At 46.1% G+C, this 24021-nt stretch overlaps 1 protein-coding gene across 8 annotated transcripts in view; it reads left to right on the top strand.

The window, feature by feature from the left end:
• The window catches only part of MTCL1 (microtubule crosslinking factor 1), a 126035-nt gene extending 114535 nt beyond the window's left edge, over nucleotides 1-11500 (top strand). For 6 of the 8 annotated variants that reach the window (XM_019014094.4, XM_055368653.2, XM_063699392.1 and 3 more), the window contains 3 exons: nucleotides 126-157; nucleotides 3413-4946; nucleotides 10327-11500. In XM_019014094.4, the coding sequence (XP_018869639.3) occupies nucleotides 126-157; nucleotides 3413-4946; nucleotides 10327-10560 (1800 nt within the window). In that variant the 3' untranslated portion in view covers nucleotides 10561-11500. Of the gene's footprint in view, nucleotides 1-125; nucleotides 158-3412; nucleotides 4947-7622; nucleotides 7680-10326 lie in introns of all 8 variants that reach the window. The other 2 variants (XM_019014096.4, XM_031003620.3) reach the window with 1 other exon arrangement.
• The last annotated feature ends 12521 nt before the right edge of the window (nucleotides 11501-24021 follow it).

The following is a 24021-nucleotide window of genomic DNA, read 5'->3' as shown; positions in this document are numbered from 1 at the left end:
GCCTCAGTGCACATTTTAAATGGTGTTTTCCTGGGGGTGCAGAGCAAACAAATCACTTAAGTACATTCAGGGCTTCTAGGCAACCAAAATTAACCGATTCAGATGAAGTTATTTCTTCTTTATAGGAAGAAGAAAATCACAAAGGAAATCTTCAAAGGTAAGTAAGATTGATGAAAATAGTAGATTACTAGAATAATAAAAATGTCTTGGTCTTAAAATTTTGTTTTGTCAGTGCAGTCTATTTTACCACTCTCTTCAAAATGACTTAAAATTATGCCACTTCTGAAGAAGTGGCTGCTTTATTATTCATTTCATAAACATGGTATTTTTGATTATTAACAAAGAAGTTAGACATGCTGTGTCACATGTGTATGAGTTTTATGATAAGGACTTCTCAGTTGTTGTTGTGTTATGTATACAAAGGAATGCTTGTGTTGAGTGGTTTTTGAAAGGTCCATGGAAACCTCTCTTTTCTCATTTAAAGTCTGGGAAAACTCTCTTTTGTATGCTGTGAGATGCTTTATACACTGTATTTAAAAGCTCCACTAAGAGAATTTATTAAAATATTTTCTGGCAGTAGTCCTTGAAGAAGATATATAGTGGTTGATGTGGTTGTTAGTTACACACCAGTTTTTTCCTCCCCAGTTTAAGTTCCTCCAGTTTTACTTTTTCATCATTCTCCAAATGAATACATACCGTTTCTACTACATGAAATTTCTTCTCAGGCAATTCAGCATTTCCAGATCGCCTCATCCTTGATTTTCCTCTGAACTTCGAGTCTGTGAATGACTGTCCTCTTCCCATTTGCTCTCTGCCAGATCTCTGCAGCACCTAGCCATGCCTGTAGCACACTTCTGTCCTTCACGCTGTCTTCTCTGGTCTTTCTTGGGTGGTACAGGACAGTACTTGAGAGCTCAGGCTCTAGAGCCAAACTGTCTGGGTTGGTTGGTTGGTTGGTTGGTTGATTTTTGAAATGGAGTCTCGCTCTGTCTCCCAGGCTGGAGTGCTGTGGCGCAATCTTGGCTCACTGCAACCTCTGCCCCCTGGGTTCAAGCAATTCTGCATCAGCCTCCCAAGTAGCTGGGATTACAGGCAAACCCCACCATACCCGGCTAGTTTTTGTCTTTTAATAGAAACAGAGTTTCGCCATGTTGGCCAGGCTGGTCTCGAATTCCTGACCTCAGGTGATCCACCCGCCTCAGCCTCCCGAAGTGCTGGGATTACAGGCGTGAGCCACTGTGCCCAGCCCAAACTGCCTGGGTTTAAATCGCTTCTGCCTCCTTGGGTAGGTTACTCAACTGCTTTGTGCCTCAGTTTCCTCATCTGTATACAGGACGTATTTTGATTATCTTTTTTTTTGCAGCTTATGTATGTTAATACACATAATGAAAGCAGCACATGGCACAAAACAAACAGTAAACAGAGTTTAGTCATTACACCCTCCCACCTTCCCCATTCACAGCAGCAGCCACATCAGTGTTTCCGGTTAGGCTTTGGAGCAACTGTACTTCACCACTCAAGCCATCAACCTTTATGCTCTCAGAAGTAACACATGCTTGTTATAAAATGTAAATATTGGCTGAGGCAGGAAAATTGCCTGAACCCGGGAGGCGGAGGTTGCAGTGAACCGAGATTGCGCCACTGCACTACATCCTGGGTGACACAGTGAGATTCCGTCTCAAAAAAAAAAAAAAAGATAGATAGATAGATAGATAGATAGATAGACAGACAGATAGACAGAGAGAGAGAGAGAGAGAGAGAGATATCTCAAAATATCCAAAGTGGAAACTGGATGTGCCCTCCCCACCGTCCCCGTGTCCTCTGATTCCGACTGCCCGGTATGTTTCCACCATACTCTCTTCGATCCACCTGCAAGCGCCTACACATGCTCTAGATGTATCCTGGGTTTTCTTATCATGGTTTTGTTTGCTTTGGCCACTGCTGAGGTTAATGCCTCTCCTTTCTCTGTCTTTATCATCTCTGTTCCACCGTATCCATCCATGCCCCAGAGGCACTGAGTTCCCACCCAGGTAGGTGCCACTGATTTAACTCTGAGACAGTTCCTCTGTGGGCAAAAGTGGGAGTTAGATGAGCTATGTCCACAGAAATGTGGAAAGGACCAGGGTGTTGGCATGTGTTCGGCACTTACAGTCCCCAGCAAACAGTGTTCTGAAACTCATCATTAATTCAGCAACTCCTTGAATTGAGAAGAAGGAAATTCATGCTTGCTGGAAAGCTCATGACCTTGGGACAAATCAACCCATCCCTACCATTGCCCTTCCTTTCCGGCACTGGATATAGCCAGCTTGGGGTTATTCAAAGCACCACTGGACAGTTTGTAGATTATTTCTAACAACAAAAAGATAACAAGATGGAATGCCTAACGATGTCACTTTTAGCCTGCTGTTTTACCCCGTGGTGCTGACCACATGGATGGGTGCCTTGCCCCCAAGGTGAAGCCAGCTGTCAGCAAAGCTGCCCAGAGCTTTGCTGGTTCTGTGTACCAGTGCACACGGTACAGGGACTTGCTCAGAGCAGACCCCAATTCTGGCCTCATCATCATTAATAGGTCCTATGGAGGAGTGGTCCATACACTCAATCTGGGACCCCTTCCACAGGGCCTGCACTAGTCTAGATCCCTAGGTTTAAGCCTGTGGGTGTGCTTTGTGGGGTGAAAGGAATATCAGTATGTCCTATAAGAATCTGGACAGTGAGTCTACAGACACCTCATCTCCCCATCCCACCCCAGCTGGAGGGATTCCAGGCCAAAGAGGTTCTGTTGCCTGAGCCAGCAGGCACAGCCAGCCCCAGCCCCGTTCCTGACCACCACTTCTTTGCCCTGGTGGTAGTCGTGCCCGAGCACTCCGGCCACTTTCTGTCTTAGCCTGGAAGCATTGCTGGCACCCCTGCAGCACCTGCCGGGCATGTGAGAGGCATTCAGCGAACTCATGGCAAATTGAAAGTGCTAACACATGGAAGAATCCACACCAAATCTGTGTCCATCAGGTGGCAGCTTGCCAAAACCTGGCCATCGCCGTGGCTCACCGTCTTCACCCTTCAGTTGTGGTCCGAGTGAGTCTCCTGAGAATTCTCACTGAGGCACTGAGGCCTCAAGTGATTCTCCTGTCTTGGCCTCCCAAAGTGTTGGGATTACAGGTGTGAGCCAGAGTTGGTTGTATTAAATTCTGACCAATGCAAGGCTTCAGGAACAATTCCAGAGGCACACAGAGTCCAATAAATGCCCGCAGGGTAAGTCTGTGAGTGCAGGACATGAGCAGCTGACAGTGTTCTCCTGGTGTGGGTGGAAGCGGGTGCCTTCACTGACACTTCTCATGCAGGGCAGGACATGGGTGTTGTGGTGTGTCAGAGGCTCCCTGGCGGGTACTGACACCCTCTTTTCTGCTTTTCCCAGGGCGGTGTCCGTGTCCTCCATGTCTGAGTTCCAGCGTCTAATGGACATCTCCCCCTTCCTGCCTGAGAAGGGCCTGCCGTCCACCAGCAGCAAGGAGGATGTCACCCCACCCCTGTCTCCAGACGACCTCAAGTACATTGAGGAGTTCAACAAGAGCTGGGACTACACACCCAACAGGGGCCACAATGGTGGGGGGCCGGACCTTTGGGCCGACAGGACCGAGGTGGGGCGGGCAGGGCACGAGGACAGCACAGAGCCTTTCCCCGACTCCTCCTGGTACCTAACCACAAGTGTCACCATGACCACGGACACCATGACCAGCCCAGAGCACTGCCAGAAGCAGCCGCTGCGGAGCCACGTCCTCACCGAGCAGTCGGGGTTGCGCGTGTTACACAGCCCGCCTGCCGTGCGCAGGGTCGACAGCATCACGGCGGCGGGTGGTGAGGGTCCCTTTCCCACAAGCAGAGCCAGAGGGAGCCTGGGAGACACCAAGGGGGGCCCTCCAGAACCCATGCTCAGCAGGTGGCCTTGCACTTCCCCCAGGCACTCCCGGGACTATGTGGAGGGGGCACGGCGCCCCCTTGATAGTCCCCTCTGTACCTCCCTGGGGTTTGCCTCCCCACTGCACAGCCTGGAGATGTCCAAGAACTTGAGTGATGACATGAAGGAGGTGGCCTTCTCTGTCAGGAATGCCATCTGCTCTGGCCCTGGCGAGCTGCAAGTCAAGGACATGGCCTGCCAGACCAATGGGTCCCGGACGATGGGGACCCAGACTGTTCAGACCATCAGTGTGGGCTTGCAGACTGAAGCCCTGCGTGGCAGCGGTGTCACCAGCAGCCCTCACAAGTGTCTCACTCCAAAGGCTGGGGGCGGTGCTACACCCGTGTCGTCTCCTTCCCGGAGCCTTAGGAGCAGACAGGTGGCCCCTGCCATCGAGAAGGTGCAGGCCAAGTTTGAACGCACATGCTGCTCCCCCAAGTATGGTTCTCCCAAGCTGCAGAGGAAGCCCCTCCCCAAAGCCGACCAGCCAAATAACAGGACGTCACCAGGGATGGCCCAGAAAGGGTACAGTGAGTCAGCCTGGGCCCGCTCCACCACCACAAGGGAGAGCCCCGTGCACACCACCATTAATGATGGCCTCTCCAGCCTCTTCAACATCATTGACCACAGCCCCGTGGTGCAGGACCCCTTCCAGAAGGGGCTGCGGGCCGGCAGTCGGTCTCGCTCAGCAGAGCCCCGACCAGAGCTGGGCCCAGGCCAGGAAACAGGCACCAATTCCCGAGGAAGGTCGCCTAGCCCCATTGGGGTGGGGTCAGAGATGTGCAGGGAGGAAGGGGGAGAGGGCACGCCAGTGAAGCAGGACTTATCTGCTCCCCCTGGCTACACCCTCACTGAGAACGTGGCCCGGATCCTCAACAAGAAGCTGCTGGAACATGCCTTAAAGGAGGAGAGGAGGCAGGCTGCCCACGGGCCCCCGGGTCTCCACAGTGACAGCCACTCGCTGGGGGACACAGCCGAGCCAGGGCCCATGGAGGTAATGAATGCTGAGTGCCCCACACCCTTCCCCACCAGCTCTTCCCTTTAGCTGTGGGGCAGGTTGGGACTTGGGATTGTGCTCTGTCATTTGATCTCAGGAATCGTCCATGATTGGTTGTTGGGAGCTGGGGAGGTGTTAGGTTTATGGGAGAATAGAATAGGCAGAAAAAACCCTGAGCAACTTTTTGGAAGAAAATGTTATTTTATTGTCCTTGGGAAATCATATAGTACATGGTTTGATTTGGGTTCTGTCACCAGTCTAAGTGATTGATCCTTATTTATCAGGGCATTTTATTTGGGGTCAGTTTGCCTTCCTTCTGTGTGAATTCGTGCACATGTACAAACTATGGGATAGTTGTGTCAGGCTTTCTGCATACTGCAGACCTTCATGTGTGACAGCATGAGGTGAGCTGGAGAGGGTCTGGACCACGTGAGCACGAGCACTTCTCATCAGGAGCCACAAGATCTCGATTCCTGGGCTGGCTTCCTTACAAAACAGCCATCTGGCAGCTCACAAAATCACTTACCCTCTTTGTGGCCATGAGCCTCCCTAGCAGTAAAACCAAGTGAAACATATAGACAAAATCAAAATCCTACCCTAATACAATATGATTATCATTATTGCCCTTGATATTACTCACAAATCAATCCACTGTGAATTGGGTTCTGATGCACATCCACATGTGGTGTTTTTGTACACCACTTTACAAAACGCTTCCCATTTCCACTTCAACAATGAGCAAAATGAAAGCCTGATGATGATGCTGGTGGTGATGGCTATGGTGATGCCACTTTGTGGTTCGTGCAGCACAGAGAGGACGTGTCTGTCCAGCGAGTGATTCCAACTCGCCAGGAGTCTGGATGAACAGGCTTCACACTGGGAACACCTGGCCCCATGAGCACTCTCCGAGCCAGGCTGCTCCTGCAGATGGCAGGGGTCAGAGGAGGAGGAGGACGGCAGCTTGCTCCTGGTCTGCCTGCTGCTTCCTCACCAGGACCCGAGCAGCCCTGGCTTCATGGGCAGGGAGAGGAGGAAGGTGTATTGCCTGTTTCAACCTGGCCCACGTTTCCCACAAGAGGGTAAATGATGGCTGTCTTCCCAGCCTGGCCCACCAATGAATGTTTAACTCAGAATGCAGGCTTGAAATCTGAATAGGTCAGACCTGTGGAACTGCCAATGGCTTACAGAAATGGCAATTCCATATGGTTCACACCTAATACAAATATTGATACTACATGGCCTACATGTTCCAAGATCTGAGTCTTTGTGATAAAGTTGTTTGCATGCTCTGAGGACAAACTGCTGGTTGAATATTCTCAGGTGACAAATGGTGTCTTCTTTGGGCTACTGTTACCCCATCCTTCTGGGGTCCTCAGGTAAGTCCTCCTGCCGTGGAACGGTCTGTTTATATGTGAGTGCCCTGCCTTCTTAGGGCTCTGAATCTCAGTTGAAATTGGGGCTATGTCACAAAGCATTAACCGGCTGTGTCTGTATTGTCTATTTATATTACACACCAAATAGAAATTATTCTTTAAGAACCAAAAAAATGCTTTGAATTACGAATAGTGAATCCTGCAAGCAAAAATAGGTTCTTGATGGAATCCCAGCATTATGGCATGAAAACGGTTTTATCAGTACAAAGTGGCGCCCAACCCCTTTTGTCCTCCGTAAAGTATTCATTTAGATTTTCTCTTCACTTGGTGTGTTTGCCACCAAAAGAGATGATGTGAAGGGAGCACAGTTGCAGGGCCTCAGAGCGGGCATGGAGCACTCATCGGCAGCATCTAAATGCCACGGGCTCTTTTTTCCATTTCTGTTGGAATTTTCCTCGTTCTAGATTCCAGTGGGATTGTTCTGAATTGATGTAATATATTCAGGCCATTGCAACCCCTTCCCATTGCTCCATGAATTATGCAGTAGTTCTCGGTATGCATTCCCAAATCCCCAGGACTACTTCTGATTCCAAGCCCACCCAGTGCACTGTTGCGGAATCTTTCCCCGAATGTTCACTCAGGCATCCACACCCAGGAGTGATGCAGGTGACAAGAAATCTCCCTTTCTCACTGCACTGTCATCCCATAAGCCACTCAGGCCTCTTTTTCTCTTGACACCATGGCACTAGTTCAGCAGTGCAGAGGGAAGCCGTGAGGAGTTCCGGTGTGAAGAGAAAGAATCTGAGAATGGAATGCTATTCCTCCCTCCCCTAGGTGGAAAATGTGAGGGGAACTTTTTAGAGTAAGTGGCAGTAGCTTGGCTGTTGTGACCAAAACAAACGCAGCCGTATAATAGTCTCTGTTTTAGATACCAGTCATGCAATTTCCATATCTCTGTTTGCCAAAATGCTGTTTGAAGTGTTAAATGCTAAAGGGTGACTCGGAAGCATAGAAACTAGAGGGAGGTCTGTGGCTCCTCTGTGGAGTTTCCTTCTTCTCTCTGGGCAGATGGCAGAGGGCAGGCCTGTGTGCCTAGTGCCTGGCCACTTCCCCACACCTGCCTTGGAGTGAATGTGCTAGATCTGAGAGCCCGCAAGTCTCTCCTGGTGGCTATCCCTGAGTGAGAGGGACGGTCCTCTACCTCCAGCCTTGCTGACTTTAAACCTTTATTGTTCTCCTGTTTAAAAAACACTTTCCAACCTTCTTGCTTTTCTTTTCTTTCTCTGTCTGTTCTGTCCAGAACCAAACTGTCTTACTAACTGCCCCCTGGGGACTCTAGCCCTGCCTGCCTCACGCTGTAAGTGCTTTCTTCCTTGTTTCCCAACTGTCTGGAGAGGTCGTGTTGTGTAACTCGCAGTTGGCACCTGACACTCATCACCTGAGGGAGTTCTGCCCGGTGGCGGTACCCTCGCTCACCCCAAGTTCCAGGAGGTTCGCCTAAACCCAGGAACAGATTGATAAGGCCAGAGACTCATCTGCTCTGCTAGAGGGTTGACCACTCAATGCAAAGAAGGGTTTTTAGGTTATAGAGATTCTGCTGAGATTTCTCCGCTTTTTTACATTTTCAGCCAATATGCTTTCAGAGAATTGAGTAGATACTGGCCAGGAGGGGACATCCTAGGCACAGGGGTCTTACCTGAGGGGGTCTTTGGGCCCAGCCACCCAGGACTGGTCAACATTTTGGTTATACGTGCACTGGCATGTGCTGAAATGAGGTGTGACCCTAATGTGATAAGGCTTTTGTTTTTCATTTTTCAATAACCATACCACAAGGAATGAACCCAAATATATCTTGTCCTTCCAAGTGAGCACTGTAGGTGACAGAGTAAATGCTCAATAAATATTTGTTGAATGAATAAACAACAAAATCATCCCCACTCCAAATATCTTGAGAACTTCTCTCAGAATTGCTTTCAGAGTCTGAGTCAAAGCACATGAGAAAAGATATACTTTTTGATCAAGGATATAGTCATCCACCCACCTCATCCACTGGCCTTAACTCGAAGCATTAAGTACAGTAGTATCTGTTGTCAAATACAACAGATGTATCCCCATGAAAAGATGACAGGGAACACAGGGAGGGCCAATTCCCAGAAACGTGCTACAGGGGCAGCATCCCAGGACACCATGCCATGCAGCGACCACAGTGGCTTCTCGGGAAAGCACAGCATCATTTGCTTGTACATGTTGGTGTGTTACTAAGGAAAAGGTTCATTCCCTTGAATGCAGACTGACAATGATTCTTCCTTCACAAGCAGAGGCTGGCAAAGAGGGGGTACTGAATGGTCTCATAAAAAGGCTGCTCTTCAGCACCAGCCAGGCGGAACGGGATACAGTGGTGTCAGATAAACCTATGACAGCAGCTTCACCAACACACAACACACACAGAACAGATACACAATACACAACACACACACACTACTTTTACAACAAGGGGAGCACAGACACAAAACACACAGATTTCCCAAACCGTGTGTCCCAGTCAAGCACTGTGGGCTGCAGTGAGATGAGGACACAGGAGCACCTTGGGTTAGTCTGCATCTTGGTGGCTGGTGGCACTAGTGGAGTTTTAACTGGAGAGGTATTTCTGGTTGTCACGGTACTGTTAGCATAATGCTTTGGGAACAGAAGCTTCTCCCTGTGGCCGTGTGAAGTTCCAGCCACAAAAGCAGCAGGGAGCATGAAGCATAGTCTCCAGGGCCACTGTTCCTTTTCTGCTGACCCCAGAGGGAGGCAGGGAAACCGCTCGCCCCATTGCTCTTCTGGAAGCCTGTGGCTCCCACGCTGTCCTCGGGCCATGCTGTCTCTGCCATGTTCCATCTTCTCCCGAGTGACACTGCCCATTCAGTGCAGCCGTCTGTCCTTCCCCCGCTGCTGCTCCCCTGCACCACTGGCTGGGCTGTCCTCATCCTGGTCTTTTCAGTTGCTTGTCACATCTTTTTAAATCCTCCAACTCACTTCCTTTCTTTGAGGGTCCTTGTTCTCTGTCATCCTTCCTGTGCCTTCCATTCAGTTCACCTCGGCTTCCAGTGTCTGAGTGTCATTCCAGCCAGCGGGCTCCATGCTGGGCGACTCAGTTTCCTCATGCCACAGCTTTTTACATTTCTGTGTATCAGCAAATTCCAAATTTGGGTGTCCTGGTTTTGTAACATGTAAGGACAAGGAGCTCAACCTTCCTTAAAAACAAAGTAGCTTGAGAATAAGGATTCTAGGTGATTTGCGCATGGTTGTGTCTTGCATCACCTGTTCTCAGAACATTAGGATGCCTGAAACACAAAACCACCAGTACATTCTGATTCTACCTTTTTAAAATGCTGCTGCAATTGAGCAGTCATTAAAGAAAACCAGACCCAAATTAAAATTTCTGCCTGCAGCATTTTTGCCATGTTGTGGGAGTTTGTTTAATCTACTCCCAGTCAATTTCAAATAAACAGTAGCAGAGTTCGTTTAAGATGACTGCCATTGCTAACACAGCTGAATGAAATCAGAGGTCTCTTTGTGGGCTCCCAGTAGATCCAGGCCCTGTAGGACCAGTTCACTTGTCCACTGTAGCTAAATAGATCATACAAAAGGGCCAAATGAACAGATCTACCAGATAGGAATATGATGAAGTGGCCTGTGGAGACCGCTGCCACAGTCACTCTGTCATGCCTTCTGTATACCCCAGCCCAATTCTAAAGGAGCTTTGCAAGCTGACTCATCTCACAGTATTGCTGTGTTTAATCATAATTGGTCTCTTCCCATTCATGTCACTGATCATTTGTGTTGAATTCTTTATTATTTTAAGTTATTCTGCATGAGCATAGAAAATAGTTAATATTCACAAGTTGCCTGTGGTGTATACTTCATCTCACTTGAGTCTGTTGAGAAGTGTGTTTGGGGGAATCATCCACTGGTGACACTGCCGGTCTGAGTAACCCTGTCTCCCTTTCTCGGCTCTGAAGGAACTACCTTGTTCTGCACTAGCTCCATCCCTAGAGCCCTGCTTCTCCAGGCCCGAGAGACCAGCAAACCGTCGCCCTCCGTCCCGTTGGGCCCCACATTCCCCCACTGCCTCACAGCCTCAGTCACCCGGAGACCCGACGTCCTTGGAGGAGCATGGTGGCGAGGAGCCGCCCGAGGAGCAGCCACACCGAGATGCAAGCTTGCATGGATTATCACAGTATAATTCACTGTAATTTGCATAACCACACCATCACCATGAACAAAACTCTGCCCAAAAGGAGAGATCTAGTTTTCTCAAGGTCAAAGAATGTTTTTTAAAAACACACAGCTGCTGAATGTTCAACCTGTGAAACTGAGATGTTTCTAGAATGAAACAGTAAATGTGCCTGTAATAACTTAATTTTTTTCATAGCTCAGAAAACTATTTTTGTCTCCATCTTTTTTACACACAGTATATTAAACGAAAAGGTAAATAAGGTATAAATAGATTTAAAAAATAAAAGTTTTAAAAAGTGTACATTTTAAGAGATTCTGAACACCCTCGCTGTCAATACCTGACTGCCTCTCTGTTAAATTTGCACTGTTACATTTTGGTTCAGTTTATTTCCATGTTGAATTAGAGTGGATTAAGTTAATTTTATTTTGTCAGTGTTACTGTTTTTTACGAATTTTTTAATGCTTCAGACTGTCTGATTCAGTGAACTTTTTGTAGTGAAAAAGCCATGAAGCCAGTAGACAAGACAGATGTTCTGTATGCTGCAGGGGATACAGGATGATTTTGAAAAGGTACAAAGTCCTCAGTGGGCTTAGAAAATTCACTGTATGATCCTTATATTATCCTACTTGGCTTGCACGTCTTCGGGTGCATGTATATACCGCTACTGTGTCCTCGCCATCACCTAAATGTGACTCAGTCTGTTCCACTGTAATATGTTGTGAATTTCCTTGTACTGTACTTTTATTGTTGGTCTTCTTGTATCGATGATCCAACAGCAACAACATTTTTAAATTATTGTGAAAAGATTAACTGGCAATGTACAGAGTTTACTCAAAGTTTTCTTAAGGGAAAACACTACAAAAAGTCACGAGGATACCAAATGGAAACACATGATGATGCCTCTGAGTCTGTATGAGACCGTGATGAAGTAGAAATAAAGCCCTTCTGAGATGGCAGCATGTCTCGGTCTCTCATTTCACACACCCTCCATCTTTTCCTAAGGACTCAGATGGAAAGTTTTCCATAGCTAGGGGAATGAGGGAGAGAGGAGATCATGTAAAGAGGCAACAGCTGCTAATATATCTTGCTGGGAATGCACTCTTTGGGTACGTGATCATGTTGCAGTTTCACTGTTCCCCGTAAGAGAGTCCTAGGATAGAGAGACAGCTTTATTGTTGAAAAGCCAAAACTGTGGTGTGGGCAGGGATGTGTAGGGACTCAAACAGGTGTTTGCACACCTATGTTCATAGCAGCATTTTTCATAATAGCCAAAAGGTGGAAACACTTCAGTTGTCCATTGACAGATGAATGGATCAACAAAATGTGGTATATACATATAAAGGGATACTATTCAGCCCTAAAAAAGGTAAATTCTGACGTACTACAACATGGATGAACCTTGAGGACATTATTCTAAGTGAAATAAGCCAATCACAAAATGGCAATTATTGTTTGGTTCCATGTATCTCGTTTATATATCAAGAGTAGTCAGAGTCAAAGAGAGAAAGTAAAACAGTGGTTATCAAGGGTTGAGGAGGGAATGGGGAATTGGTGTGTAATGGGTACACAGCGTCAGTTCAGGATGATGAAAAAGTACTGGAAATGGGCAGTGGTGATGGTGCACAGTGAATATACTTGATGCCACTGAGTTGTACACTTAAAAATGGTTAAAATGATAAATGGCCTATAGATTTTACCACAATAAAAACTTTTTTTTTTTTTTTTGAGGTGGAGTCTCACTCTGTTGCCCAGGCTGGAGTGCAGTGGCGCCATCTCGGCTCACTGCAAGCTCCGCCTCCCGGGTTCACGCCATTCTCCTGCCTCGCCTCCCGAGTAGCTGGGACTACAGGTGCCAGCCACCACGCCCAGCTAATTTTTTGTGTTTTTTTTTTTTATTTTAGTAGAGACGGGATTTCACCCTGTTAGCCAGGATAGTCTTGATCTCCTGACCTCGTGATCCACCTGCCTCCGCCTCCCAAAGTGCTGGGATTACAGGCGTGAGCCACCGCGCCCAGCCTAAAAACTTTTTCTTGAGATGGAGTTTCGTTCTTGTTGCCCCAACTGGAGTGCAATGGCGTGATCTCAGTTCACCACAACCTCCGCCTTCTGGATTCAAGAGATTGTCCTGCCTCAGACTCCCAAGTAGCTGGGATTACAGCCATGTGCCACCACGCCCAGCTAATTTTGTATTTTTAGTAGAGATGGGGTTTCTCCATGTTGGTCAGGCTGGTCTCGAACTCCCGACCTCAGAGGATCTGTCCGCCTCGGCCTACCAAAGTGCGGGGATTACAGGCATAAGCCACCGTGCCTGGCCAATAAAAACTTCCAATAAATGCAAAATATAAATATTTCACTTTACCACTCTAGATATACCTGCAAACAATCAGCAGGTCAGTAAATATTCTTTGCCTATTCTGTGCAGATTGCAAATGCTGAGAGATACACTGGTATTCCTTCAATTGGAAGCAACCAGCCACCAACAAGAAGGGAAGTTGTGGCTCTCATGACTGAGCCTCAAACCATGCCATCAGGACTTTGCTCAGTCTCCTAAATCTGTCTACTCTGTATGGCTTTATTCTCAGACAAGCATCACAAAAATTGGCAACAATGGTCCCTAGTTGCTCCTATTAGTTTAGCAACTCCTAGAGAAAGGGGATCTCTTACCAGGAGCTCCAGTGAAAGCCCAGGACCGATGATTCTCATTTGGTAGGGATTAAGTCTCATGTCTGGCTCTGAGCCAATCGTGGTGACAGGAAGACCCAGCAGAGGAAAATCAGGGTGCAATTAGAATAGAGGGTGTCAGAAAGGCAGTAAAGGCGTATACCACTGTGGGACACCCCAAAATTGCAAGGAAAAAGCTCTGATCACCACAGAACTTGCCAACTGGTTGGAAGAGAGAAAATTCCCAGGCACAAAAACAATAAAATGAAAAATGGTGTGGTAGAAATTCTAAGTACAGTAGGGCTTAGTTGGGCTTGGCAGTACGGGAAGCATTTCAATGTGCAGGAGGAGAAGCAAGTGGGAGATGGGAGGAGCAGAGGTGTGAGGGGCAGTAATAGACACAGGTCGCATTGGGCAGTGATGCAGAAACCAGGCTGGGAGCAGAACTTTCATCAAAAAAGCCACATCTGGCAGCACCAGTGCCTTGAAAAGCTGTCTGGGAACTTCTCCTCACATCTTATTTTCTAAAAGTTGGACATGTGTATTCTTAAGTCCAGGGTGGAAGCACTCCAACTGTTAAAGGCCAGGCAAGACAGTAGGATGAAATCATTTTCCACACCACTGTCCAGATGAATGCCAAGGCTGCTATGTGGGTCACACATGGCTGTGACAGGGGAGCAGCTGCCTGAAGGGAATGGCTCCATGAGCTGCCATGAATGTGCCAGTTGCTTTTATGCCCTAAAGAAAGCAGCAGAAGATTCCTCAAACATAGCCACAGACCACACGTCTGGCGTGCCCTGCCCCCTGGGTAACAGCCAGCACCACCAGTCCAGAGACATTTCTTGTCCAACTGCAGCCAAATTGGGCAATAGTGGCCACATTTCACCCTCTCTTCTTATCAGGAGGTAACATGTTAGCGTTTTCAGTATTATGCATCTATTTTTTATATCTGTGTACATCATAATTCTATTTCTTAAACACATTTGCTTCAACCTTTTTTCCTATAGAATGGCCTGTAATTCTTATGTAATACATTTGTTTCACCCTTTTTGTTCCTATACGATGAATGTAACGTTTACAAACTCCTTATTTTTTAAATTTAATTTGTTTTTAATCGTATATATTTAAGGTGTACATGATGTTTTGATATGCATATACAAAGTAAAATGACTACTATAGTCAAGGCAATTAACATATTAACATCTCACATAGCTATGGCAAGAGCACCTAAAATTTACTCTTTTAGCAAAAATCCCAAATACAATATTATTAGCTATAGTCCTTATGTTGTACATTAGATCTCTGCACTTTATTAAGCATGATAGAGTTATGCTCATTTATTTTGTTTAAAAAGCAACTAAGAAGTACAACTACCATTTTCTATTTTCCAGTTCACTGTTTTAAACTGTGGTAAAATACCCATAACATTTATCATTCTTGCCATTTCAAAGTGTACAATTCAGCGGCATTTAGTATATTCACAGTGTTGTGCAGTCACTACCACTATCTACTTACAGAATATTGTCATCACCTGAAAGGAAACCCCATCTGCATTAAGCAGTCACTGCACCCAGCCCCTGGCACCCACTCATCTAATTCTGTCTCCATGGATTTGCCTATTCAGGATAGTTCATGTAAATGGAATCATGTATCATGTGGCCTTTTGTGTCTGGCTTCTTTCAATTAGCATAAAGTTTTGTTTTTTGTTTTTTGTTTTTGAGATGGAGTCTCACTATGTTGCCCAGGCTGGAGTGCAGTGGTGCGATCTTGGCTCACTGCAACCTCTGCCCTCTGAGTTCAAGCAGTTCTCCTGCCTCAGCCTCCTGAGTAGCTGGGATTACAGGTGCCTGCCACCACGCCCAGCTAATTTTTTGTATTTTTAGTAGAGACAGGGTTTCACCATCTTGGCCAGGCTGGTCTTGAACTCCTGACCTCGTGATCCACCCACCTTGGCCTCCGAAAGTGCTGGGATTACAGGCGTGAGCCACTGTGCCCAGCCTCAGTTAGCATAAAGTTATCAAGGTTCATCTGACACAGGATTTTTCTCAGCCACTTTGCCAACCAGGGACTTCCATGGCCAGAGATGCCCCCCTGCTGCCCGGGTCTCCTTCAACACCGGGCCTGCCACTGGAGGTACCCCACCCACTAAGCCCACCTGTGTTATAGCTTATACCCATGTTTGGCAGTTCCTGAACTCTTGTCCCACATCCAAGAAGAATAAAGATACACTGACAATTTGAAGGGTAAGGAGGGCAGAGAATAATTTTATTGAGTGATGGAACAGCTCTCAGCAGAGAGGGGACATGGGGGTGGTCCTCCACCTCCATGGTTAGGTGGTTTCTCTCTCAGTGTGGCTGGGTCCGGGACTTTTATGGGCTCAGAATAGGGAGTGTGTGCTGACTGGTTTGTGAGTATGCAAAAAATATCAAAATGAAGACACTGCTCAAAGGTGGGCATGACAGTGTAGAAAACCAATCAGGAAAGGGTAGGTATATGTAAAATAGGTGAAAGGTGGGGATCAATCAAAGGAAAGCACACCAAATGGGAAGACAGGTTCTCAATCCGGTTCATGGATTTGACTTTTAGCTTGACTTTCAGGCTTTAACTGTCTTTGGCTTGGAGGTGGGATTTCACCAGGGACCTGCCCCATCTGCCTGGGCATTTGCCTGCCTCCTGCCATTATCACATCCATGTTGTAACATGTATCATTCATTCCATAAGGCTGCATAATATTCCACTGTGTAGATATATCACATTTTATTTATCCATTCATTGGTAATGGTATGTGTCTATTTGTAAAACAAAACCTTTGATTACCTTATTTTATTTATTTTTAGAGACAGTCTCACCCTGTCACACAGGCTGGAGTCCAGTGGCACCATCACAGCTCTCAGGCTCAAGCAACACAGCGCCACAACAAACTAACTTTAAAAAAAAATGTATTGTGTGGGCAGGGGTGGTAGAGGAGGAAGGTTGTTTCAGCGGGGGGAGGGTGTCTCACTATGTTGCCCAGGCTCCTCTCCTACCTTGGCCTCCCAAAGCCTTGGGATTATAGGTGTGACCCATTGCACCTGGCTGGTTACCTTAAACATCTTTAAGCATTCCCCCCAAAGGAGGTAATTCACAGTGAATCATTAGAACACTCAACAATCTGTTTACATGATTAAGGCACTTTGATGCCTTTAATCTTAAATCTTTCATCTTAGTTGTTTCAAGAGACCACCAATAGATATTTTATACTTGTCATGCTCTTCTTTGATTGCATTTAATCCTTTCAGCATCATTCTTTGAATGCAGTGTGTATCAGAATCCAGTATAGCAGGAAATTAGGCTCTGAATCATACACAAACTGGTCACTTGAGTGAATTTGATGACCATGGGTCTTTAGTGCACTCCGGTTCACTAAAATCAAGTGGCACCGAGAATGACAAATCCGGATTTGAATCCTGGTTCACACACTTCAAGTAATGCAACCTCAGGCCATCTCTTTAATACTTATTTGTTTTTGTTCTGTTTTGTTTTGTTTGAGATGGAGTTTTGCTCTTGTTGCCTAGGCTGGAGTGTAATGGCGCAATCTCGGTTCACTGCAACCTCCACCTCCGGGTTTAAGCAATGATTCTCCTGCCTCAGCCTCCCGAGTAGCTGGGATTATAGGCATGCACCATTACGCCCAGCTAATTTTTGTGTTTTTAGTAGAGACAGGGTTTCACCATGTTGGCCAGGCTGGTCTTGAACTCCCGACCTCAGGTGATCCACCGCCTCGGCCTCCCAAAGTGCTGGGATTATAGGCATGAGCCACCACGCCCAGCCAAGACTTATTTGAAAAACAGCAACAATAATACTTCCCAGGGCTATTGTAAGGATTAAGGTTTGTTGTTTACCTATTGTGTGCAAGATACCATTCTAAGAATTGCAAACACCAGAGATAAACAGAAAAGACAAGCTCCCTGCCTTGTGGAGCTCAGTTATGAGAAACACATAGCAAACAGGGCTAAGTGGGATAGAGAACTAAGAGGCTTCCCTGGGTAGGTGCCGTTTGATCTGAGGCCTATGAACAAAAATCTGTCTACCAGGTAGAGGGAAGAGCTGGTGCAAAGTTGAGATGGGTTGGGGGGCATGAACTTGGTGTGTTCCAGGAAGTGGACGAAGGCCACTGTGGTCACAGCAAGGTGGGCAAGGGCACCAGAGAGGGGCAGGAGGAGGGGTCAGGGAGCTTAAAAGAGGCCCAGTGGTCCACAGTAAAGGGTTTAGATTTTGTTCTAGGTGAGGGGAAAAAAAAAGCCATTGGAAGATAAAAAGCAAGGAGTTACAAAATGTGATTTGCATTTTTAGATTACTGTGTTAAGGATTAGAAGTGGATGAGATTGGAAGGCTTCCAGATGCAAGGCTGTGGTGTTGACCCAGGGAAGCACCAACGATGGCTTGAACAGGTTTTCTGCTGCTGTTATCAGCCTCACCACCACCAGGCCAGCCGCATGCTGCTTGGCAGGAACCACGCTCTAGCAGGCCCTGCTGCCAAACTCCAGAATCTACCCCAGCTGTTCAGCTGGAAACTGAAGGAAGCCCTTGGTTATTCTTCTGCTGCCTCTCAGTCCAGGCCAGTCTTCCTGCAAATGGCCTTGGGCCAAGAAGAACCTTCCAAACCCCATTCTCTTCAGGGCACAGGATTACACAGCAAGGTTCACAGGCCTTTCTGCCTTGTTTCTTTAAGGTGCAAACCCCTTCTCCAACTTTTAGGTTGGGGCTTCCAAAATATTATCAGTCATTTATAATTTGGTAAAAATGAGTTCCTTCTCTTTAAATTTTTTTTCATCAGGGGACAACTGAGGTCTCTGAGTGTGGGGCTGGGTAGGCACAGGTCTCGGTGCTACTGCACAGTCTAATCTGAGAGAATAGAAAAGGAACACAAAGAAAGCTGACTGCTTCTTTTTCCTAGGCCCAGTTCTGTCTATTAGACTGAAAGGCCCCAGTTCTGTCTATTAGATTGAAAAAACCCACCCCACTTCAAAGACAGGCTTCTATAACTTCCCAGCGAGCTAATGAACTTCAACAGGGGTCCAGGAATCCAAATAAAAGTTCATAATTCTCATGGTAATCCCAGAATGAATTCATCAATCTTCAGTGGCCCCAGATCTACAGGCCAATCCCAGCCTATGTGGTCCCCTATAAATATCATTTTAAATTGGTTAAAATAAAAACAAAGCACTGAGGAAGCGATGATAAAATCAGTGCACCTAAAAGTAGCCGTTGGAATGATAAATGCCAAATTTCGGGAGAGTGATGTAAGCAATTATCTATAAAACTGCTTGTATTCCTTGAGTCATTTCATTTAAGGGAATTTACCCCAAATAACCCCAATGAAATCAAACTAATTTACAGAATATATTTGTAGCAGTACAATACCGTAAAATTTGGAAACAGGCTAATCAAGTTATGGTCCATCGACAGGTTTCACTACTGTGCTTGTTCACCTAATAAACACTCCTAATGGCCAAGTACTGGGCTAGCCTGGTGAGGAAACAAAGCTAACCATGACCTACCTGCTCCCCAGGGGCTCCTGACCTAGTTGAGGGAGTTCAATTACCTGGGCTCCAATCCTGCTCCAGTGCTTTCTCACTGAATGGCCTGTGGAAAGTACCTACTCCTGAGCCTGAGTTGTCTCATATGCGAAATGGAAGTAGTAACAGTAATCACTGTTAGGCAGGTTATGAGGACTAAACAAGATAATACTGGTTAAGCACTTAGAATAGTACCTGGTACTAAATTTTGTTAAAAGAAGTAATTTTATAAATGGCAAATTATAACACAATATGAAAAGTGCTATAATAGTGTATGTAAGTATACAGTGAGGACATAAAGGGCTTCATTCTGTCTGGGAGGATGATCTAGGAAGACCTCACACTGACCTGTTTGGTAAGAGTCCTTTGTAGAATGCATAAGATTTCTGCAGGTAGAAATGGTGAGGGAACAGAAAGAGTGAGAGAGAAAATTTCAAAATGTACTACATAGGTTATGCATGTAATACTCCTTTCGGATTTTGCAAGATAAATATAAAACACAAGTGGGGAAAAGGAGCTCAGCCCTCCTGATACCCAGGACCCTGCCATCCATCCTAACATAGTAATCCCTTAGTAACAGCTAACAGCATGCAGTGCATGCCCTAGCAGAACACCAGTTTACTCCTTTCCAGGCATACCATCTTCTATGGCATTTTGTAGGAAGAGTCACCTTTCATCCTATTCCCGTGAAAAACTCTCCCTCCTTACACCCCATCAGTTCATGTCAATTTCCTCCAGCGTGTCCTACTGACATGGGCAGCAACATCCATACTGTCTTGTGGGTTTGTGGCTGTTTACTTGTGAGATACACTCTAGACAGGTGCCAAAGTTCTCAGGGTAGTGCTAACAAAAAGGAGATATATATAAATTTTGTTGTGTTAGTCATTAGAGCTGTTCAAAATATTCTATTTGCTCCCTCTGAAGACATAATACAATCACACTTTTCCACTGCCCTTTGAAGTGAGGTACTGTTCTTTGGCCAATAAAATGTGAACAGTAGCCACACGTGTCACTTCCTGCAGGAAGTTTTTAGAGCCAATGCCCACTTACCATGTTCCTTTTTCTGCTTCAGCAATTGTAGAAGCATCACATGAGGGGATCCTTCAGTGACCAGGATGCATGGACCCACTTTATGAAGCATGAGTGAAAAATGAGCTCTTACTACATTACACCACTGAGATTTGGGGAATTGTTCATTAATGCGGCATAACCTGGCCAATACTGACTGAATAACTGTCTAAAAAAATGGAAATACATATATAAGTAACATGGAAAGAAATCAAAACAGAAGATAGAATTTCCACAGCATATAAAAAGGCCACTTCACATTAACAGAGGTAAAAGAATTTCAAGCTCTCCAAAGATTTTTTCTCCCTTATTCAACTCTCTGACTTCATAATAAAATAAACTTTCAGTTCCTTTGGCTAAGAGGGTAGATGAAAGTAGAATTGAGCTCACTAGTGAACTAACTACGCATATGAGGCACAAGAGACTGGGCTAAATATTCCCAGGATGCTGCTCCTACACTTACTCCTTTTTCCTCCAAACACTTGTTGAAGAAGTACAGGCTGCATTCCTCCCTTGAGCCAGCACACTGAGACAAAGGTGAATAGTAATTTTCCTAGGGAATTACAAATGCAAGTGGGAAGGGACCTTAAGAACATCCTAACCAAACCTTCATTTTATACATACTTTCAATAACCGCCCACATTCTCTAGCTGCTTACTAGTGCCGGGTGCTTTCCCTATAACGTGGCACAGCAGTCTCTACCTGGCTGCATCTTAGAATCATCCAGAGTGACTTAAGGCTCCACCCCAGACCAAGCAAATCAGAATCTATTGGATGTGGCTTCTGGTAATATTTTAAACGTTTCCCCTGGTGACTCTAATGAGCAGCTAGGATCAACAGCCAACAGTAGAGGAGAATTTCTTAAGCTAGTGGTTCCTAAACTATAATGCACACTGGATCACCAGGGAGTTTCAAAAACCCTGATGCCTGGCCAGGCACAGTGGCTCATGCCTGTAATCCTAGTACTTCGGGAGGATCCCCTGAGGCCAGGAGTTTGAGACCAGCCTAGTCAATATAGTGAGACTCCATCTCTACAAAAAATAAAACAATTAGCCAGGTGTGGTGATGCATAGCTGTAGTTCCAGCTACTCTAGAGGCGGAGGCGGGAGGATCACTCGAGCCCAGGAATTTGAGGCTGCAGTGAGCAATGACCACATTATCACACTACCAGCCTAGGTGACAGACCAAGACCTTGTCTAAAAAAAAAAAAAAAAAAATCAATGCCTGGCCCCACCCGAGACCTCCTGATGTAACTGGTCTGGGGTGAGATCGGGGCATCAGAACTTTTTAAAGCTGCCTAGGTAATTCCACTTTGCAGCAACATTTAGGAGCCATGGTGGTAAGCAGATTTAAGAGTCTGAGGTCTGGTCAGACAGACATGGGTGCAAATTCTCCCTACCATACTGTGTGATCTTGGGCATGTTCCTTGCCCTCTCTGGAGTTGAGTTTTCTCATGTTGTCAAGTGGGAGAACGACAGCATCTTTCCAAGGTGGCTCTGAGGGACTAATGAGGCTGTGAGTGAGTGCAGGACCTGCCACACGAGAACTGCTCAACAAGTGCAAGTTGCTGTTGTCTCATTGAATTCTCCCAGTCAACCTGCCAATCAAGGTGACTGCCCTACTGTTATAGCTACAGGAACTGAGGATCAGAAAGGTATTTGGCTGTCTCAAGATTACACAGTAACAACCAGCAAAGCAGGCTTTCACACCAATGCTATACTGACCAGGTACTTGCAAGCTGACCCCAAACCCACTGCACTAACCACCCCTCTGGGAAAGCAAATGGAGCCAGGCTGCACGTTGTTGAACTGGCCTCACTAAAGGACACGATGTAGGCGGTCATGGTGGACCTGGGCCCATCTCAGCTCACCAGCTTCTGCCCTGGAGCTTAATAGACTAAATTACGTCTTGAATTTCACTGACTTCATTTCATCTCTTTTCAAGGTTGCAAAATAGCCTCAAATGACCTATTTGACCAGAATCCTTTCCTCAGTGTATTCTAGAAAAGCAATAGCTACTGATGACTGTTTCTTTTATTAATGCGGTACCATTTCTAAAGGGATCATGGCCTGTTAAATCCTCACATAACTCATGACAGAAGGATGAACTCAGACACTACTGACACATTATTATATTTGCCAAATGGCTTATGGAGAAGATAGGGAATTTGCCTAAAGCACTTCTACACCCTGAAGTATATATAATACTTTGACCCAATGTGTGAAAAAAGTATACAACCACAGTACTAGATGGGGTACCCAGCACCCTTAGGACCACAGGTTTACTTTGTTTACTGAAAACATGTGTTCATCACTAAGAAGATGCCATCAGTGCACCGCCCCAGGTACCCCCACCAAGGCCCCGCCCTGTGTGAGGGCTGAAATCTTGGGGAAATGAAGACAAGTGTTCAGCTCATCTTCTCTAATCTCCATCATCCTCTTACTCCTATATCTGGACATACACAATTGACTTTTCCCTGCTATGTAAAGTGACACAACCATTTCCAGAAATTCCCTCATCCCCATTCAATTAGAATGAAACCCCTACGCTGCCCCTACATAGGAACTCCGGAACAGCCACAACCGTGCTAAGGCAAAATTTCCCCTGCAAAGATGAGGAGTTACAGGGTTGCAGGACTAACTGCCTGTGCTGGTAATTTTGATGCCCCCAAGAATGCAGAAGGGATTTCTGCATGTGAAAAGCCACCATCCTCTTGGCCATAGAAAGGACCTACCAGTCACTTCTTGCCTTGTTGGCTCCACCATGAACGTGAACAAGGTCACTCCTAGACCATACTGGCTGCAAACACTCCAAATAACAAAGCAAAAGCATCATCCCCCTGAGAACACTGTGTCCCTAAAAGTCAAATCTAAATTGAACTGAATTATCAGAGCCATGACAGATCTTGTCTAATTTTACCCTGCCCCACTTAGGGGAGGAGCCGGAACCAAGCTGATGTTTTAAAAATGAAATTTGGGACACTGTACTCAAGGCACAAATGCCCCATAAAGCAGCCTCAAAACCGATAGTTTCAAGATTCAATCCAATGATTAACTTGCTGTCTGTGAGATCAGACAGGCAGCAAAGTGCATCCACGGCAGTCAAGGCAAGGGCTGCAGTTAACACCTAAGCATGACATTGGCGCCCGGGGCTGCAGGCGGGGCAGTGACGCGAGTGGCCCAGTGAGGTACAGGAGCCCGCCTTGTTGCCTAGCAATGCCGTGCAGACGTCACTCTTTGGAGCATCAGTAGCCACAACCGGTTAACACATTACTCTGGCATTTCAACAAAGCATAAAATGAGCTTTCAATCACTGCTCCAGGTGGCAGATAAAATGCAGCGGATGGGGCATGTGCGTCAGAGGCAAGAACCCCTACCTCTGCCTCTGCATTTAAGATGACAAGATATTCTTCCCCAGGGTGGAAGCACACCTTGTGTGTGTCTGGCCAGGTGGTGCAGCCCAGCAGGCTGCTGTGCATTTGCCAGGGAAGGCTGGTTTCTGCTTCCAGCTTCCGCAGGCTAATGCCTCTCTGCCACGTGCAGTGAGAGGAAAGCTAAGGCAACTTACCGTCCTTGCTGAAACCACGAATTAACAAATTATGGCTTAATGGGCACACTGGCTTGTAGGCCCCATGGAAACAGGAGAGGTCTCTTCCTTGTGACCTCACAGTGTTCTGCATAAGTTTAGGAGACCTTCAATAAATGCTTGTTGGATCCAATACTCTCATTTATGATTCTGGAGGGAGTAGGTGCATTAAAATTTAAGCAATATGTAAAAAAGGACACCCTGTCATTTGAGACATGGATGAACCCGGTGCATTATTTTAAGCGAAATAAGCCAGGCCCAGAAAGACAAATACTACACGATCTCACTTATATGTGGAATCTAAAAATATTGAACTCATAGAAACAGAGAATAGAGGTTACCAGGGCTGCAGGGGTGGGGGTGGGTTGAGGAGATGTTGATCAAAGTATAACATCAGGAGGAATTAGTCAGGAGGAATATGTTCAGGACATCTGCTATACAACATGGTGACTGTGGTTAAGAACAATGTATGGTATAATTGAAAACTGCTAGGACAATTGATTTTAAATGTTCTCATCACACCAAAAAAGATAAGTACGTGAGGTAAATGATATGTTAATTAGCTTGATTTAGTCATTCCACAATATATACATATATCAAAATAT

Source organism: Gorilla gorilla, chromosome 17 (genome assembly GCF_029281585.2).
Source record: "Gorilla gorilla gorilla isolate KB3781 chromosome 17, NHGRI_mGorGor1-v2.1_pri, whole genome shotgun sequence".
NCBI classification, from domain to species: domain Eukaryota; kingdom Metazoa; phylum Chordata; class Mammalia; order Primates; family Hominidae; genus Gorilla; species Gorilla gorilla.
Note: the sequence above shows the minus strand (reverse complement) of the source record. Positions and strands in the feature narration are given on the sequence as shown.